We start from the raw sequence: 18,847 nt of genomic DNA, 5'->3' as shown, positions 1-18,847 counted from the left end.
CACATCTTCTTCCTCTAGCCACAACCAATTAAATATTTCTACATCTTCACACTCTCCAATTATTAATCGGCTTACTTCACTCTTTCAAAAAAATTGAGTTACTTCACATGCTTTCAATGAAGTGTATTGTGTTTCTATTGTTGGTTAATTTACATGTTTTATATCTACCATTGTATTAAATATACCAATATACGGATATATTCTATATAAGAGATATATGTCTGTTTTTAATTTGTTTCCATGACATCTTTATTGATATATAAACCGTGAATTCTCTTTAATAGGTTGGTTGATACAGCAGTTAAGACATCTCGGAGTGGATATCTACAAAGATGCCTAATAAAAAATCTGGAGTCTCTGAAAATTTGTTACGATCACACTGTCCGCGATGCTGATGGCTCTGTGATTCAATTCCAATATGGCGAGGACGGTGTAGATGTCCATAAAACAGCCTTTATTACAAAATTTGAAGCACTAGCAGCTGTAAGATGACCTTCAGAAATCTGAATGTGCAATAGAGTTTTATTAGTATTATTTTTTTATTTTTAATTTTTTTCCCTTTTATAAAAAAATTGTTTGTTTTTGTTCTAAGTGAATGCCATACCTATTTTTATTTCAGAACCAAGATATGCTTTACCAAAAAAGTCATCATCAACTTGGCAAGTATAATCTATTCATCAATGAGTTGCCTTCATCTCTTCAAGAGAAAGCAGAGTTCATATATAATTCACTTTCTAAGGATAAGGTTCCTGGTCTGGTACCAAAAGAAGACTTCGTCAGACTATTGGAGAATAAGTACCTATCAAGTCTGGCACAGCCTGGAGAACCAGTTGGCGTACTGGCTGCACAGTCTATTGGAGAGCCATCAACACAGATGACGTAAGAGCTTCCTTTGTATTTCTCTTTTAAGGCTTAGTCATATTCTTTCTCTATGAATAAGGCTTTGTTAAAGCAATTCTTAGTTGGAAAGGATTAAGTCATCTTAATTAGTATAGATACTTGGTGAAGAATGAACTCTTTTCCCAGGTTTTCCTGGTTAGGAATTTCTTTTGTTAGTTGATTGGTGAGTACCCTCCTTAACCAAAATTCGTGAAAAGAAGCTTTCTTCTTGCTCATATAGAAGAGAGGAATATAAAATAGAGTTAGTTTTGGGGTTAAACTAATGTACGAGGACATGTACACTAAAGTATTTACTTCCAAGAGGAGGAAAAACTCAGGTCATTGCACTCCTCTTCGGAGGGGACAGATGTTTAGCGTTAGAGTCATGAGAAGGACGAAGTTGGCAATGTCACATGAAATATATGCTAGGTTGATACTTTGCTATACTTAATGCCAATATCTCATATATGTGCTGTTCCAGTGAAAGAACTCATTGGATAGATATCATGTAGTGTCTGATTTTACTATCATTCTCTTTTGTTATTGAGATGAAATATCTATCCCAGGTTAAACACATTCCATCATGCTGGGCGTGGTGAGATGAATGTGACCCTTGGAATTCCTCGCCTTCAGGAGATCTTGATGACTGCTTCTCAAGAGATTAAGACACCTATAATGACATGCCCATTGAGAGAGGGCTACTCAATGTAAGTTAAAATTAGTGTTTCTTGATTCTTCCCTACGTGGCAATTTGTTTGACTTTGTTATTACCTGTGTATATGTTATTTTCAGTGAGTTAATTTTCTTAGTCAACATAGTGATTTCAGCAACAATAACATCAGCATGTTTTAGTGTTGTTTCCATTTTTTTAATTAAAAAAATCTAGGTAGACCTTGAAACTTACCGAACTTTTGTGAAAGGAACATTATTGATCACATTGTATATTTGTGTGAATTTTGTGGACACAAGTGAGCTTCACCTGTGATTATATTATGCATGTATCTATGTATGTACATATATGTACGTAGATATACATCTGTGTATATACATATATGTACGTATACGTAGATATACATATACATATATGTATGTATATATATGTATGTATACATATTTAAAACATAAACAAGTGTCTTCATTGAAATAATGAAATGAGACTAATGCTCAAAACACAATAAAGAGGATAATACAAAAATAACCAACAATATATACACATATATATGACATCATATATTTGTATGTGAATTTTGTGTGGTTTCAAGGCATTGCCAATAATTTTCATACTTTCATCTTTGTATATCATAATCTTTATACTATATTAATCCTTTTTTAATTCAGTTCCCAGTGTAATCAAGGGTGAAGAGTGTTTGAAATCACCTTAAAATGAAGTGTTCTTAGTATTTTGGAATATATTCTCTTATTATTCAGAATAAAGTTACATATATATAGGGAACAAAGAAACCCTAGTCTGGGTATGTACAATTACCACAAAGGACAACTATACATAAATATGTAAATACGAATTATAACACTGTCTCAAGTTGGAGCAAATATATTAACCATGCCCAACTTGTTACATAGATAGCTTTTTCTTCACATATCCTGTGGAAACTAACCATTGTATTTTCTCGCAAATAAAATGACAACCCCCTTCAATATATTTAGTTCGTTCATAAAACATTGGGTTGGATGAAATGTGAAGTGCAGCTTGATTATCACACCATAATTTAGCTAGCACAGTAACACTGAAGCCCATCTCAGATAACAGTTGGTGTATCCATACTATTTCGCACATAGATTGTGCCATTGCTCTATATACTGACTTAGAATAGAACGAGAAACTACATTATGTTTTTTACACTTCCATGATACTAAGTTTCCTCCCACAAAAAACACAATATCCAGAAGTCGATCTCCGATCTTCTCGAGATCCAACCCAATCAACATTCGAAAAACATTCAATTCTTGTATGACCATGATCTTTATATAAGATCCCGCGTCCAGGTGCAGCTTTCAGATAACATATAATTTGCTTTACTATATCCCAATGATCCATTGTAGGAGAAAATATAAACTGACTCACAATACTTATAGAATAAGCGGTGTCTAGTCGTGTCACTATTAAATAGTTCGACTTCTCAATTAGTCTTCTATATCTCTCAGGATCCTTAAACAATTCTCTTTCTTTAACAAGTTGTAGATTTGGCATCATTGGAGTACTGTTGGTTTGACTCCTAGTTTTCCCGTCTCAGACAACAAATCAAGTATAAATTTTTGTTGTGACAAATAAATATCTTTCTTGCTTCTCGTACTTAAATACCCAAAAAATACTTCGATGATCCTAAATCTTTCGAATTGACCCTAAAGGAAAGTCTTGAGAGAAACCCATGTGGGCAACAAACCCATTTGGTTGCTCCATATAAACTTCCTCTTGAAGATCACCATGCAAAAAAAAACATTCTTTATGTCAAGCTGATGCAAAGGCCAATTATGTGTAGACGCCATGGAAAGGAAAAGTCAGATAGAAGTTAATTTGGCAACCAGAGAAAACGTGTCTGACTAACTAGTCCCATAAAATTGGGCATAACCTTTGGCAACAAGACGGGCTTTCAACCAAGCAACAACGTGTTTGTTTAATATCATCAGTTCCATCAAGGTTAACCTTGATCAAACACCCATTTACACCTAATTTCCTTCTATCCTGCAAGATGATAGACTAAATCCCCAGTACCATTATCATCTAAAGTAGTCATCTCCTCAATCATTACACTATGCCAGCCAAGATGAGACAAAACTTCATGAACAGAGTTAGGAATAGAGGTGGAATCAAGGGATGTAATAAAAGAGTATGTGGGTGAGGAAAACTGATGATATTAAACAAACTAAGAAATAGGGTAAGTACAAGCATGCCTATCTTTATGAAGTGCAATGGGAAGATCATCACTTGGTCTTAGATCAGATGTCAAAAGAAGTCATTGGTGTAGGACATGTGCCTGGAGGTTGTTGTGGAAGTTGTGTGGAGTAGACTTGAGGAATGGGTGGACGAGAAGGAAGAGACTTAGGTGTAGGTGGAGTGGATGATGACGTGGGAGAGGTAATCTCATAGACCAACAGATCGTCATCCTCCCCTTTACACGGACTCGACGGTGTTGGACTAAAGGGCATATCTTCGAAAAATGTAACATCAGGGGATACAAGATACTTGTTAAGAGTAGGACAATAACAACGATACCCCTTTTGAACACGCGAATGACCTAAGAATATGCATTTCAAGGATTTTGGATCTAACTTGGTATGATGAGAACGAACATCTCGAGCAAAACAAACGCAACCAAATATCTTTGGAGAAATAGAAAACAAATATGGTAGGAAAAAAAACACGATAAGGAATCTCACCATTAAGAACAGAGGATGTCATTCTATTAATCAGAAAGCAAACAATGGAAATGGCATCAATCCAAAAGTGCTTTGGAACATGCATTTGAAAGGATAATGCACGTGCAATTTCAAGTAAAATGCCTATTCTTTTGTTCAGCAACTCCATTTTGGGATGGAGTGTCAGCATAAGAAGATTGATGAATGATGTCATGTTCGCAAAAGTAAGATCCAAGCACATGAGAAAAATATTCCCTGGTATTATCAGTGCACATCTTTTATGGAGACATTAAACTGATATTTGAATTTCAACATGAGAAACACAAAAGTGAGATAGTAATTCAGAACTATTTTTGATTAAATATGATGAAAAAGGCAGAGTAGAGAAGAAAAATAGCACACACAGAGTTACGTGGAAAAACCCTAATAAAGGAGGGAAAACCACGAGATGATGAATTCTGGAGTTGTAACTGAGTAAACTGGTTTTGAATTATACTCCTTTGATCTCAACGGTGAGACGACGACTCCCCAACTTCGAACCCACCAATCATAAGTGATGAGTGACCCAAACTACTGTTCGAATCCGGTTGGAACAGAGGGTTCTGATTGATGAAATGGCAGCCACAGGTTGGATCAACTCCCGGCTGGTTCGGCTTATGAGAACCGCCGTGGCTCGGACCAGCTCCAGCGGTGTCGAAGACGTTGTAGGCTAGAAGTCCTCGGTTAGGCAGCGGCTGGGAGGGAACGCCGATCGACTGGGTGGTTGCACCGGCTAGAATTGCATAGATGACGTTGATCGACTGAGCTGCACGGGAGGGAACGCACTAGTCTGGAGCTGTGCGACCTGGAAGGCTTCGATTGGTTGGAGCTGCGTCGGACTGGAGTTGTGCGGCACGGGAGGGATTGGTTGTAGGGTGTCATTCGTCTGCTGCTGGGCGTGGATCAGATGGCCTGTTACGCCGATCAGCGGCGCCATGGGTCTCAGCTCAAGTTGGGTCTCGGCTCTGGACAGTGGCTGTCCGGTCGGCTGGTTTCCACGGTGGAGGTGTGGAAGAACTGTTTGAAAGTAATGATCTATGGCATTTTTGACAATAATGGCTATATCCATGCCATTGTTTTCACCTACTGGTAATTGGGATTCTTCCGTTGGGTTTTCCTCAATGGTGGCCAGGTTTTCGTCTCCATGCTCTGATACCATGATGAAAAGGGCAGATAGAGAAAGAAAAATAGAACACAGAGAGTTACGTGGAAAAACCCTAATAGGGGAGAAAAAAACCACAGGATGAAGAATTCTTGTTAGAATTTGATATACAGCATACACAGAGGCTACAAGCTTAAATAGAAAAGAGGGAAACCATAGGGTACAGAGGAAAAGACAAATATGCCCCTAAGGTTAAAACCCTATTTTCAACAAAATATAACCAAGTCAAATGAGAATAATTGTCAACAAGAGTAACAAAATAATAAAACCTTGTTTTTAGACATGATTGAGCAAGGACCGCAAGTATCATAATGAACTAATTCGAACGGAGCACTTGCTTGTTTATTGACTCTAGGACTAGAACTAAGACAATAAAATTTAGCAAACTGACACGGATCACAATTCAAAGAGGACAAAGACTGAAATGTTGGATAAACGAAGAAGGACGGATGACCCAAACGACAATGGACTTCAAACGGAGATGTAACTCCAGAGCATGCCTCAACTTTCAATATCTGGTGATAAAAAATATAAAGGCCTCCGATTCATAACCTTCACCAATAATCTTCTTCGTCATACGGTCTTGAAACAAGCAATAACCCGGAAAAAACGAGATAACACAGTTAAAATCATGAGTAAGTTGGCTAATGGAAATTAAATTAAAAGATTTAAAAGATAGTTGAGGCAAGTGTAAGAAGAAGATAGAGAAAGGGATGGAGTAAAGTTAATGGTGCCAGAACCAAGAATAGACTATATTGAACCATCTGCCAAAGTGACTGATGTGGAAGAGGTAGGGGACAAAGGTTTAGAAAATAAGTTAGAATTACTTGTCATATGAGCTGTGGCACCAGAGTCAATAACCCATTTGGTAGATGATGTAAGGAGACATTTCGTATTACCTGTGTCAGCAATGGTGACAGTAGGATTAGATGAAGATGATGCTTGCATTGAGTCTTGGTAGACCTGAAATTTAGCAAACTCATTTACAGAAATGGTAACCGACTTCTCTATCATATCACTGGTGGAAGCTATCTGAGCATGTTGAGATTGTTGATTCTTATACAACAACTTCTGACAATCACGTTTCAAATGGCGAGTCTTACGATAATAGTTATAGACAATCTCCCGAGAATCTGATTTTCGATTATCATAATTAGTTGTCCGGAGATTGTTGTATATCCCTTGAGTGACCCTGGGGTTATTATTCTTGCTAATAAGGCGCTGATGGGTTGAGGAATCGACAAATCGGATTGAGAACTCTCAATGCGAAGAACACGACTGAAAGCATCTTCTAATGACGGGATTTTAGAGTCATAAAGTATTTGTGTTTTAGCCATTCTAAATTCAGGTAAAACTCCATTCAGAAAGATCATGACAACTATCTTTTCTCATTGAGCTTGTTGAACATTAACATCTGAGCTGAAAGGTAATAACAAAGCAAGCTCGGCAGCTATCTTTTTAGGTCTCATAAAGTAGCTGGTAACAGATTCCGCTTTTTGTTCGGCACGAAAGAACTGCATACAATCTTCAAACATTCTATGGACTTGTTCTTTACTCGAGTACAGAAATTCTAAAAACTCTAAGATTTCCTTCATAGAATTACAATGGTTGACCAAACCAATTACCTCACTCGCAATCAATGTTGTTAAACTCGTACAATACGCGAGTTGTATCGTACGAGTCCGAACGAAACGTAAGCAAAACAAGTCAAATCGTATTTGTGAATCGGAAATAATGTGTATTGTCCGTTTCTTGACATTGAATTGTAAGAAATGAAATGAATTGGATCAATCTGATTCAGGAAAAAAAAAAAAAGAAAAGAAAAGAAAAAAAAAAAAGAGTAGTAGACTTCTTACTCACCTGAATCACGACACTGAGATTGGAGCATAGGTGAAAATTTGGAATTGAACCCAAACGAAATCGAAGGAGAAGAAGATGCAGTAGGAGATGAAGGCAAAAATTGAAGATGTCGAAGAAGAAGAACAAAATTGAAGAAGATGAAGTGATGAATTGAAGAAGACGAAAAAGTGGAGGAGGGACTGAATCTGAAGAAGATGAAGCAGCTAGGCATGCATGCAAAGGTAGGTGGAAGGGCATCTTGGGACTTGGAGAGAACTAAATAAAAGGAATAGAAAGGGTCACTAAATGTTTGAATTTTCTTCCATTTTGGGGCTGGTTAGCATTAAAGAAGGTTAAAAGCCTAAATAAGAATTAATTTTGAGACTTGAGAGAACCAAAGAGTCTTCTAATTTAAAGGAAGATGAGAAGGTCATACGTCATAAAAATATAGAGAAACAGATGAGGGTTTTTTTAAAAAATAAAAAATAAAAAACTTCATATTTATAAGGTTTAATTATCTACTTGTTATTAATTATTGATTATATATATAAATATAAAATATTAATTAAAATTTAAAACTTACGATATACAATAGTTATGATACATGATATACTAATTTTTAATTTCGATACACATTTCGATTTACAAGTTAACAACCTTTCTCACAATAGAATTTTTGATCAGGAGATAAAGTCGAGCATCATCACGAAGCCAACTCTTCTACTTCTTATCATCTTCTGGCAGACCCTCAGTCTTAGGATCATCCATATCAGTACTTCATAAATAAAAGAGAATTGTCCTACATCAATAATAGTAATTCGATCCATTTAACTTGTGATCCTAGATCTTTGAGGCAAGGAGAATAACATTAGATAACACCAAATTCTTCATCTCCCTCCTCCATATTGGATTCACACATGGACCATAGATCCCACAAACAAAATGAGAACAACTGAACGAAATATAAAAACTGGGGTAAAATCACACTAAATGGTCAAAACTGCCACAAAATTGAACAAAACATCAACCAACCCTAGAAACAAAGGTGTATTCTTCAAATATCTTCAAACCCGAATGTATTTTGATGGAACCAAAAGTATCGGAAAGGAGGACTCGAGACAAACAAGAAATGGAGCACCTGCGTGCTCCCACGTGCCTGCGTGTGGCGACAGAACAGATTTCTCCCGGCTGCACGTGAGCCTTACGCGTGGCATTTTCCAGTGAACGGCGAAGACAGACGGCGACAGAAGACGGTGAACGGCGTAGCCGTTAAATGAATGTTTCAAACCCTAGAGAGGCTCTGATACCATGTTCTTAGTATTTTGGAATATATTCTTTCATATATTATTCAAAATAAAGGTACATGTATATAGGGAACAAAGAAACCTTTCTTGGGGCAACTATACATAAATATGTAAATACATATTATAACATGAAGCATATGCATTAATTAATTAGTTAATTATTTATTTATTACTATATATATATATGTATCATTTTGCATGTTTAAGATTGACGTGTCCTTAAAGTTGTGATTGTTATCATCTCCTCCTAAACTCTGTCCGTCCGATGCTTTATTTTTGGATTTGTTTATTGTCATTCTTCTCCATGTTTGAAGCATTTTTATTGAATCGTCAAGGCTCTGGGCATTTAATCTTTATGCTTGTGCATCCGTGTTGCTTCCTATGTTTATTGTGAACCAGAAAAACTGACTTTGTTATAACAGGGATGTTGCAAAGTGTCTTGCTAATAAGCTAAAGAAGATTACAGTAGCTGACATAATAGAGAGCATGAATGCAACTGTTGTGCCATTTTCTCAAAGAAAGCGAGAGAGATGCAGTATTTACAAGCTTCGAATTAACTTTTATCCACTTGAAAATAATCCACAGCATGCTCATATACCACCTGAAGATTTGAAAGACACATTGGAAAATGTATTTGTTAGGGCGTTGGAAGATTTGATCGAAAATGAAATGCACTTGCTATCAAAGATCAATGGGATAAGAAATTTTGTTTCCGATTCACAATCAAAGGGTTCAAGTGAAAGAGATGAATTCAGCAGTTCACAACAAGAAGAAAATGATGATGATGATGATCTTGGTAATGACTTAGATGTCGCTGAAGATCTTGGTTCCGATATGAAAAAACAAAAACTTCAAGCTACCGATGAGATGGATTATGAAGATGATTCAGAAGATGAACTTGATGCCAAAGAACCATCAACAGGATTTGAAAGTGAAGTTGATCAAGGCGATGAAGCTGAAATAACCAATGATGATATGATGGAAATCGTGAAAGGCGGTACATCTGAGAATCAGACTGAGATAGTAGATGTCTCAAAGTCCAAGTCGAAAGGGAAGACAACCGAAGCAGCGAACAAAAAGAAGAAAGTTAAAGAGTTCACCAGATTTGACTACGATAGATCAATTTTTGTGGAAGCCAAGGGAAATCATTTTGAGGTTCATTTTAAGTTTACAAATGAACCTCATATTTTGCTAACCCAGGTACTTCCTCACCTTTGTTGTCTCTTTTCATCTGGATCTGGTTTTTTATTCCTTTCTATCACTAACTATGTCTTCAGAATGTTGACTTCATGTTTGCCCTTGTGTAGTAGTAGAAAATAATTAGTCCAATCAATTTTTTTTGACATCCATACCCATGTATTGTAGTTGTCCCGAGCGAACATTGTAGTTTCAATTTAAAAAACAGTAGGACGAGCAATAGCATACATTTTAGTGTAGTTTCTCTAACCAGTTAAATGGGTGAATTTTATTCTTCTAGCTCATCCAACAGTCTAGAAAATGGTTGGTGTAATATATGTTTCTCATAATATATTATGTTATTATTATTATTTAATTCTTCTAATATCTCAAGTCTCTTTTCACCATTGTCGTCATTTAATGAACTTTCTTGCTTGCATATCCAGATCGCTCAGAGAGCGGCCCAGAAGGTGTCTATTCAAAGCTCGGGCAAAATCATCCGATGTCAACAAATTACGTGCAAGGAAGGTCCGGTAATATACCATGGGAACAATGTCAAGGAAAGAAAGAATATCAAACCAGAAGAAAAGGAAAAAATTCCTGCTCTGCAGACCAGTGGGGTTGACTTCATGACGCTCTGGGAGTTGCAAGATGAGCTTGATGTTAGATATATATATTCCAATGACATTCATGCCATGCTTCAAACATATGGAGTGGAAGCTGCTAGGGAAACCATAATAAGAGAAATTCAAAACATTTTCACTTCATATGGGATATCTGTCAATATGCGACATCTAACTCTCGTTGCTGATTATATGACTCATTCTGGTGGGTACCGACCGATGAGCCGACTAGGAGGCATAGCCGATTCAATATCTCCTTTCAGTCGAATGACTTTTGAGACGGCTTCAAAGTTCATTGTTCAAGCTGCATTCCATGGGGAGGTAGACACCTTGGAAACTCCATCTGCTAGGATCTGTCTTGGTTTGCCAGCAAAGATGGGTACCGGCAGCTTTGATTTGATGCAGAAAATTGAAGTCTGATAAGTCAAAATTTTTTGCCTCATTTCTTGAGTTTTGAATTATTTAATTAACTAAATTAAGTACATACCATTTCATTAGTTCTTGGCATTAGGAGAGAGAGTGAGTTTGGATGTAAATTCTGGATGCTACAAAATTTTGTATTATTAGCTTACTGTTGTATTATTTATACAGCTTAACATGTAGCAACAAGTTTGTGCAATTTTGTTAAGAAGTCTAAAAAAAATGGCTCAGAATTTTTGCCCCTTAGAATTATCTGAGCAAACTACTAATTGAATTCTTACATCGACCAAAATATTTAGGCATACTTCAGTTTTCTTCTCGTTTTAGTTTTGCTAAATATTTTGTACGGTCATTTTATATGTATGGTGAGATCTAGTTGAATTTAGGGGTAACTACTTATCCTAGTCACCAAAGTTATAATTTTTGGATTAAATTATGAAAAATAGATTTAAACCATGAGTTGGTTTCATTACTCTCTCAAACTTCTAAAAAACTCATTTTATAATAATCATGGTAGGCTTTTGTCATTAAATTCATAGATGGAATAGATTGTACCTATTTATTTGGACAAATTTAAACACATACAAGAAAAAAAATAAAGATAACTCATCTGGGACCAATATTTATTGTCGTTTTTCTCTTTATCCCCATATCTTCAATGTTTTTTTGTTATTTTATTTATGGATTTGTAAGTTTAGTCCACACATGAACGATACAAATGTTTTCATTCATGAATTTAAAGACAAAAGTCTTTAAGGATTTTATTTTATTTAATTTATTTATTTATTTATTTATTTTTTGGTTGAAGAAATCTTAATATTTAAAGTGTATTTGAGGCAAAGACTATCCTGAGACTATAATGACCCCTCTTATTATAATTTTAGAGTATTTTTGATAATTTAACTCAAAAATTAGAATTGCATTCTATTTTCAATACTAAGTTAGATAATTGAGATATCAATCCGAACATGTGTTAATGTTACATCAATTATCTTTCCAAAAGTTTAGTTTGACTACCTTCTTGAATTCTCCCTTGAATTAGAGATTCAATCTCACATTTTTGTACTCATTGTTTAAATAAAAAGATTAAGAGGGTTATTAAGTTATTAAAAAATAAAATTTTATTTAATGATTTTGATTTTGATTTTTTTTCATATATATTTTTTCATACATATTTATTGACTTCACTTGAATGAAATTTGACACCTCAACCTGTTAAACCTCAGTTAGAATTTAACCTAATTATATTTTATTATATATGTAATACACAATTGTGCCAAAAAAAAAAAAAAAAAAAAGACACGAAAAGAAAAGAAAAATATAATATTCAAAACATTCTTCTTTCCTATTTTTTCTATTGACATTCATAAAGAAAATGAGATTTTTGTATGAATGATACATATTTGATTATGTTAATGACAAATGACTTCGATTCTAGAACCAATGAAAACTAATATTTGGCTTATGTCATAAATTATTGACCAATATTAAATTGTCCATTCACAATCATGGATTTTCATCCATCGTGAAGTAATGAGATTTTGAACCCTGCCACGTTCCAAAAAAGTCATAAGATAAAATTTTTTAACAATGAACACAAATTTGTATTTTTGTAAAAATCTGGATGTGCCTTAATATTGCATATGGAGTCCCATCAATTAACGATAAATGTGCACGCACAGGAAATTATACAAAATGACCCAAAAAATATTTTTTTTCTATGACTGATCTCTTTCTAAAAATTTGTTTGTTAATGACCTTTTGACATGTGAAATCACTTTTACCCTCAATATTAAATGATATCTTCCCTTATATTATCTATCTCTTTTGCTCTTCCCTTCCAACAGCAACAAACACAAAAGTTCAAAGCCATCTAAAACTAAAGATGCTTTAACATTTTGTTTACTTTATAAGCATGGTTGGAAAGAACGCGAAGAACTATATGAAAACGAATGTCATATAGATAAAACATAGTTTTATCGACTAAGATATGACAAAAACAAAATTATCGTTTGGGCAAAAAAGTGTGCGGTCACTTACATTAACATATGCTATCATTGACATCAGCATAGACAATCACTTACATCAATATATGTGATCGCTTATATCAACATATGTGATCACTCAGTTTTTGTTTGTAATTTTGTTTTGATTATATTTTCGTCGATACAAGTCCGTTTTTACTAAATGATCACTCATTTTCGTACATTTTTTCGGGTTCTTTCCAATCATGCATGTAAATTAAATAATAACTTAAATAATCTTTGACTTTATTGGTCCAAAAGTAAATTTTTTTCTAAATTTAAATGTTATAATGCCATTTATTTTCATTATTTTTTTTAGCATTATGCTCAATATACAAGTAGAATTAGAAAGAACACGAAAAATCATATGAAAACAAGTGGTCATTTAGCAAAAATGGAGTTATATTGATGAAGATTTGATAAAAACAAAATTGCAGAACAAAAATTGAGCGTATGTTGATGTAAACGATCGCCTATGCTGATGTCAGCAATCGCATATGCTGATGTCAACGATCACATGCTTTTTCTGCACAAATGATGATTTTGTTTTTGTCATATCTTTGTCGATAAAACTCCGTTTTAACTAAATGACCACTCATTTTTATATGGTTTTTTGTATTTTTTCCAACTATGCTTATAAAGTAAGCAAAATGTTAAAACATCTCTAATTTTAAATAACTTTAAATTTTCATTTTGTTGTTGTTGGAAGGGAAGAGTAAAAGAGATATAGGTAATACAAGGAAAGAGACATAGGTAATACAAGGAAAGAGAGCATTTAATATTGAGAATAAAAGTGGTATTTCACATACCGATCAATAATAAACATGTTTTTAGAAAGAGGCCAATCGTTTTTGTTTTTTGGATCATTATATACAATTTTCCATCTGCAAATGCCGAAGAACTTAGGTTGGACGACCATGGTACTTTGTAACGGAGGTTAAATGTTAGTTGATTTTTCTTAGAATAAGAGTTATTGACATTAACCCAACAAAATTTGAAATAAGATAAATTCTTATAAATAAAAAAAATCCAAAACATATTTATAAGAATACATTTTTAGAATTTTTTACTAGAAAGTTTAAATATTTTTAAACATTTTTTTATATTTAAAAAAGATCCCATTTGATAAAAAAAAAAAAAAAAAAAAAAAAAAAAATAGAGAAGAAAAAAAGTTGTCCATTTTCTGTCAACCTGCGAGCAACAACGACGGTGTGAAGGCTTCCGAATTGCTCTTTTGCTGGACTGTCGCCGGAGGTAGTGCAAAAGGCATTGTTGAATCCGGAGCACCATCTATTGTATGGATTCCTTTCAAGTTTCTTCCAATCCGAACTCCGGTCGGGGCCTAGCAAGCCTTTAGGGTTCGTTGGAGTTCCGATCCTATCCGAGCTCACTCTGATCGATAATGTTTGCGGAATAAAGAAACTGGCGTTTATTCTTGTCTCCGCCCCTTTCGCATTTGAGACGAGGATTCCCGCCTTCTATAATGCTTCTTGAAACAAAGAATTTCCCCAAACTATAATGCTTCTTCAACTTCAGAGAGACCGCCTTCTCTCAACTCCAACCGCCATTAAACCCTCACAAAACTCTCTCAATCAAAACAGCTTTGAACAAAACTACAGGCAAATTTGCAACCTTCTTCTTTCCTTTACCCATTCCCGATCACTCGTTAAAGGCCTCCAGCTCCATGCCCACATCGTTAAATTCGGATTACAAACCATTCCTCTCGTTTCCCATCATCTAATCAACTTATACTCCAAAACCCAATTACCACTTTTTTCTCTGCAGGTGTTTGATGAAGCCCCGAGGAAATCTTCCACCACTTGGAGCTCTGTTATCTCTGCTTTTGCCCAAAATGAGGCCCCATTGCTTGCCCTTGAGTTCTTTCGACAAATGTTGAATGTTGGGATTCGCCCAGATGATCATATTTATCCTAGTGCCACTAAGGCTTGTGGGTTTTTGTGTCGGTGTGATGTTGGGAAATCTTTACATTGTCTTGTTGTGAAAACTGGATTTGATTGTGATCTGTTTGTTGGAAGTTCGTTGGTGGATATGTATGCGAAATGTGGAGAGATTGGGGATGCTCGTCATATGTTCGACGAAATGCCTGAGAGGAATGTAGTGTCTTGGAGTGGGATGATTTGTGGGCATGCTCAATTGGATGAGAGTGTCGAGGCATTGACATTGTTCAAGCAAGCTTTGGTTGAGGATGTTGATGTTAATGACTTCACATTCTCGAGTGTGATTCGTGTTTGTAGCAGCTCCACACTTCTTGAATTGGGGAAGCAGATTCATGGATTGTGCTTGAAGATGAGCTTTAATTCCTCGAGCTTTGTTGGGAGTGCTTTGATTTCTTTGTATTCCAAGTGCGGGGTTATAGAAGGGGCTTATCAAGTTTTTGATGAGATACCCACCAGAAATCTTGGCCTGTGGAATTCAATGCTGATGGGCTGCGGTCAACATGGTCATACAGAGAGAGTGTTTGGTTTATTTGAAGAAATGGGAAGTGCGGGGATGAAACCAAACTTCATTTCTTTTTTATCTATCCTCTATGCTTGTAGCCATGCAGGATTGGTCGAGAAGGGACGAGGATACTTCAATTTAATGAGAGATTATGGGATTGAACCAGAAGCTCAGCACTATGCCTCTTTGGTGGACTTGCTTGGGCGAGCTGGAAAGTTACAGGAAGCTGTTTCTGTGATCAAAGAAATGCCAATGCAACCTACTGAATCTGTTTGGGGAGCTTTGTTAACAGGGTGTAGAATCCATAAAGATACAGAAATGGCAGCTTTTGTGGCTGATAGAGTATTAGAACTAAATAGTACTAGCTCAGGTTTACACGTTTTGTTATCTAATGCATATGCTGCTGCTGGAAGATATGAAGAAGCGGCCCGGATGAGGAAAATGCTGCGTGACCGAGGAGTGCAGAAGGAGACTGGTTTGAGTTGGGTTGAGGAGGAAAACAAAGTTCACACGTTCACTGCAGGTGATAGATCTCATGCTAAATGGGAAGAGATTTATAAGAAACTGGAAGAGTTGGAGGAGGAAATGGAGAAAGCTGGCTATGTTGCAGATACGAGTTTTGTGCTGCGAGCAGTCGATGGTGAGGAGAAAAGCGAGACGATTCGGTATCACAGTGAAAGGCTAGCCATTGCTTTTGGACTCATTACATTCCCACCTGGAAGACCTATAAGAGTTATGAAGAATTTGCGTGTTTGTGGTGATTGTCACGCTGCAATAAAGTTCATGTCCAAATGCTCGGGGAGGATTCTCATTGTTAGAGATAACAATAGATTTCATCGGTTTGAGGATGGAAAATGCTCATGTGGTGACTATTGGTGATTGATATGTAATTTAAGGAGCAGCTCTCAATCTACGACATGAGCAAGTTACTCCCTCATGCTTGCAATTGGAGAAGCAAAAATACTCTCGGATAACCATTTCATTTTTTATTTTTGAAAATTAAGCCTATTTTCTCTTAATCTTAAAATGATTAGTATATTCTTAAGTAAAGAGTTGAATTTTAAGCCAAATTCCAAAAACAAAAACAAACTTTTAAAAACTAGTTTTTAAGTTTTCAAATTTTAGCTTAGTTTTTGAAAATATTGGTAAAAAGCAGATAACAAACTATAAAATTTAGAAGCGGAATGAGTGTTTATAGGCTTAATTTTCAAAACAAAAAAACTAATGGTTACCAAGCAAGATCTTGGATTGTTCAAACTCATCTCATTGCAATTATGCCATTTTCAGATCTTATAGAATGCTATGAACATGCCCCTGAATTGGAAGACAATGTTCAAGGCGGAACTATAAGACCCTATTCATTTCTGAAGCTTGGGTTGTTCTAAATCCTATGTTGCAATGCTTCGAAGGAATCGTTACAGTTAACGACTAGCTAGTTCCGCCTAAAAACGACAGCAGACGCAACATAGGAATCTCACGGTTCAAACTCATGGAGGAGACTGTGGGTTAAGTTGACACATTTCTTTCACCCACTTACTATGGACTATTTTCCTCATTCACCTTGTTATTGACCCATGCAAACACTTTCGAATGGAGCAGTTGCGCTAAAAGTGATACGAAGCCAAGCATGGATCTCACTGTGTGAACTCTTGAGGACGTGAGAGTTAAAAATGATATATCGAATATATTGTTAATCTCCTACTGAAGTGTTTTAAATGTTTGAGTATTCTTTTAATTAGGTTTGTTCCGACTATTTAAACAACCTAAGTCTAGGTGTTTATCCAAGTATAACATTTATATTTGGATTTAACCTACAATGTCTAGGTGATAAACCAGTTTTAAAACCTCACATCGTTCATGTATTGCTCATAAAACTAGTTGATAACGCTCAATTATTTGGCCATACTCCCCGAGTAGGAGGCGTTCTGTAGACCGTCAACTTAAATACCTTAAGTCTTAGACAGGGTTATATACCGGTTGAGTTTGTTATCCAGGTTTTATAAGAAAACGACCTATTTTAACTATTAAAACAAGTTATTAACCTACGTGAACATGCAACTTATCTTTGTTATGAATTTTAATGTCTAACCTAATTTTATGATAACTTATAAAACTTTAGACATGCTTTTGCATCCATAACATACATTAGATATCTCATAATTTAATATAACACTTATATTAAAACAATTGAAATCCTAAACATGCATACTATATATTATAACATCTTATAACATACTTTCAATGCATGTAACATGCTTCCTATGGTGGGATTTTAAATCTACACGACCTACTATATGTAGTACAAGATTGATTTAATTATGATGAAATATAAAAGAGAAAAGAAGAAAAGAGAGACTAACACATAGCTTACGTGGAAACCCTAGAGCTGGGAGGAAAACCACGATACAGATCTTTTTCTTATTATTAAACTGATACACAGAATACAAGGGAACAAAGCGAATAAATAGACAGTAGGGAGCCCTAGGGCTGAAGACAATTACAAAAGTACCCTTAGGCTAAAACCCTACTTTCAACACTCTCCCTCAAGTTGGGGCATAAATATCAATAAGGCCCAACTTGCTGATACAATAATCAAAGTTTGGCTTAAGTAACCCCTTGATGAGTACATTTGCCTTGTTGATTTAAGGGAATATAGGGGATGCAAATGTTTCCACTATCCAGTCTCTCTTTGATGAAGTGTCTGTCAATTTCTACATGTTTGGTTTTGTCATGTTGGACTGGATTGTTTGCGATGTTTATTGCTGCTTTATTATCACAAAACAATTTCATTGGAAGCTCACTATCCTGGTGAAGATCAGACAACACCTTCTTCAGCCAGATTTCTTCACAGATCCATAAGCTCATTGTCCTATATTCAGCCTCAGTGCTACTTCTGGCAACAACTCCTTGTTTTTTACTTCTCCAGGTGACAAGGTTACCCCAGACAAAGGTGCAGTATCCGGAGGTTGACTTTCTACCGATGACAGAGCCTGCCCAATCAAAATCGGTATACGCTTCGATAGCCCTTTTTCGGACTTTCTGAACATCAGACCCTTACCAGGAGTCCCTTTCAAGTACCGAAGGATACATTCAACCGCAGTCATATGCTCCTTATAGGGAGCCTGCATAAACTGGCTTACCACGCTCACTGCATATGAAATATCTGGTCTTGTATGGGATAGGTAGATCAACTTCCCAACCAACCTCTGATACCTTTCCTTGTTAACAGGAACTTTGTTGTTTGTAACACCAAGTTTTGCATTATACTCCACGAGTGTGTCAGCTGGTTTACAACCAGTCATGCCTGTTTCTTTGAGTAAATCCAATGTATATTTCCATTGCGACACTGAAATACCTTCTCTTGATCGGGCCACTTCCATTCCAAGGAAGTATCTCAGCTTACCGAGGTCTTTAATCTCGAACTCTTTGGCCATTTTTATTTTAAGCCTCATAATTTCACCCTCATCGTCGCCAGACAGAACAATATCATCAACATACACTATGAGGACTGCAATCTTCCTTGAGCCTGACCTTTTTGTAAACAGT

General features: G+C 35.7%; 2 protein-coding genes across 4 annotated transcripts in view; both read left to right on the top strand.

Annotated features, from left to right (window-relative positions):
- Window positions 1–11,063, top strand: part of NRPA1 (nuclear RNA polymerase A1) — a 31,760-nt gene extending 20,697 nt beyond the window's left edge. For all 3 annotated transcript variants that reach the window (XM_039050353.2, XM_039050356.2, XM_039050354.2), the window contains exons 19-23: window positions 285–483; window positions 620–879; window positions 1,446–1,586; window positions 9,021–9,798; window positions 10,221–11,063. In XM_039050353.2, the coding sequence (XP_038906281.1) occupies window positions 285–483; window positions 620–879; window positions 1,446–1,586; window positions 9,021–9,798; window positions 10,221–10,817 (1,975 nt within the window). In that variant the 3' untranslated portion in view covers window positions 10,818–11,063. The remainder of the gene's footprint in view (window positions 1–284; window positions 484–619; window positions 880–1,445; window positions 1,587–9,020; window positions 9,799–10,220) is intronic.
- Window positions 11,064–13,836: 2,773 nt separating this feature from the next.
- Window positions 13,837–16,328, top strand: LOC120089707 (putative pentatricopeptide repeat-containing protein At5g52630). The gene has a single exon (XM_039047074.2). It carries the CDS (start codon window positions 14,360–14,362, stop codon window positions 16,178–16,180), a length of 1,821 nt encoding a protein of 606 aa, XP_038903002.1. The 5' UTR covers window positions 13,837–14,359; the 3' UTR covers window positions 16,181–16,328.
- Window positions 16,329–18,847: the final 2,519 nt, after the last annotated feature.

This window comes from Benincasa hispida, chromosome 11 (genome assembly GCF_027475165.1).
Source record: "Benincasa hispida cultivar pf3 chromosome 11, pf3_genome.v1.1, whole genome shotgun sequence".
In the NCBI taxonomy this organism is placed as follows: Eukaryota; Viridiplantae; Streptophyta; class Magnoliopsida; order Cucurbitales; family Cucurbitaceae; genus Benincasa; species Benincasa hispida.
The sequence above is the reverse complement of the archived record's forward strand: the minus strand, read 5'-3'. Positions and strand labels throughout refer to the sequence as shown.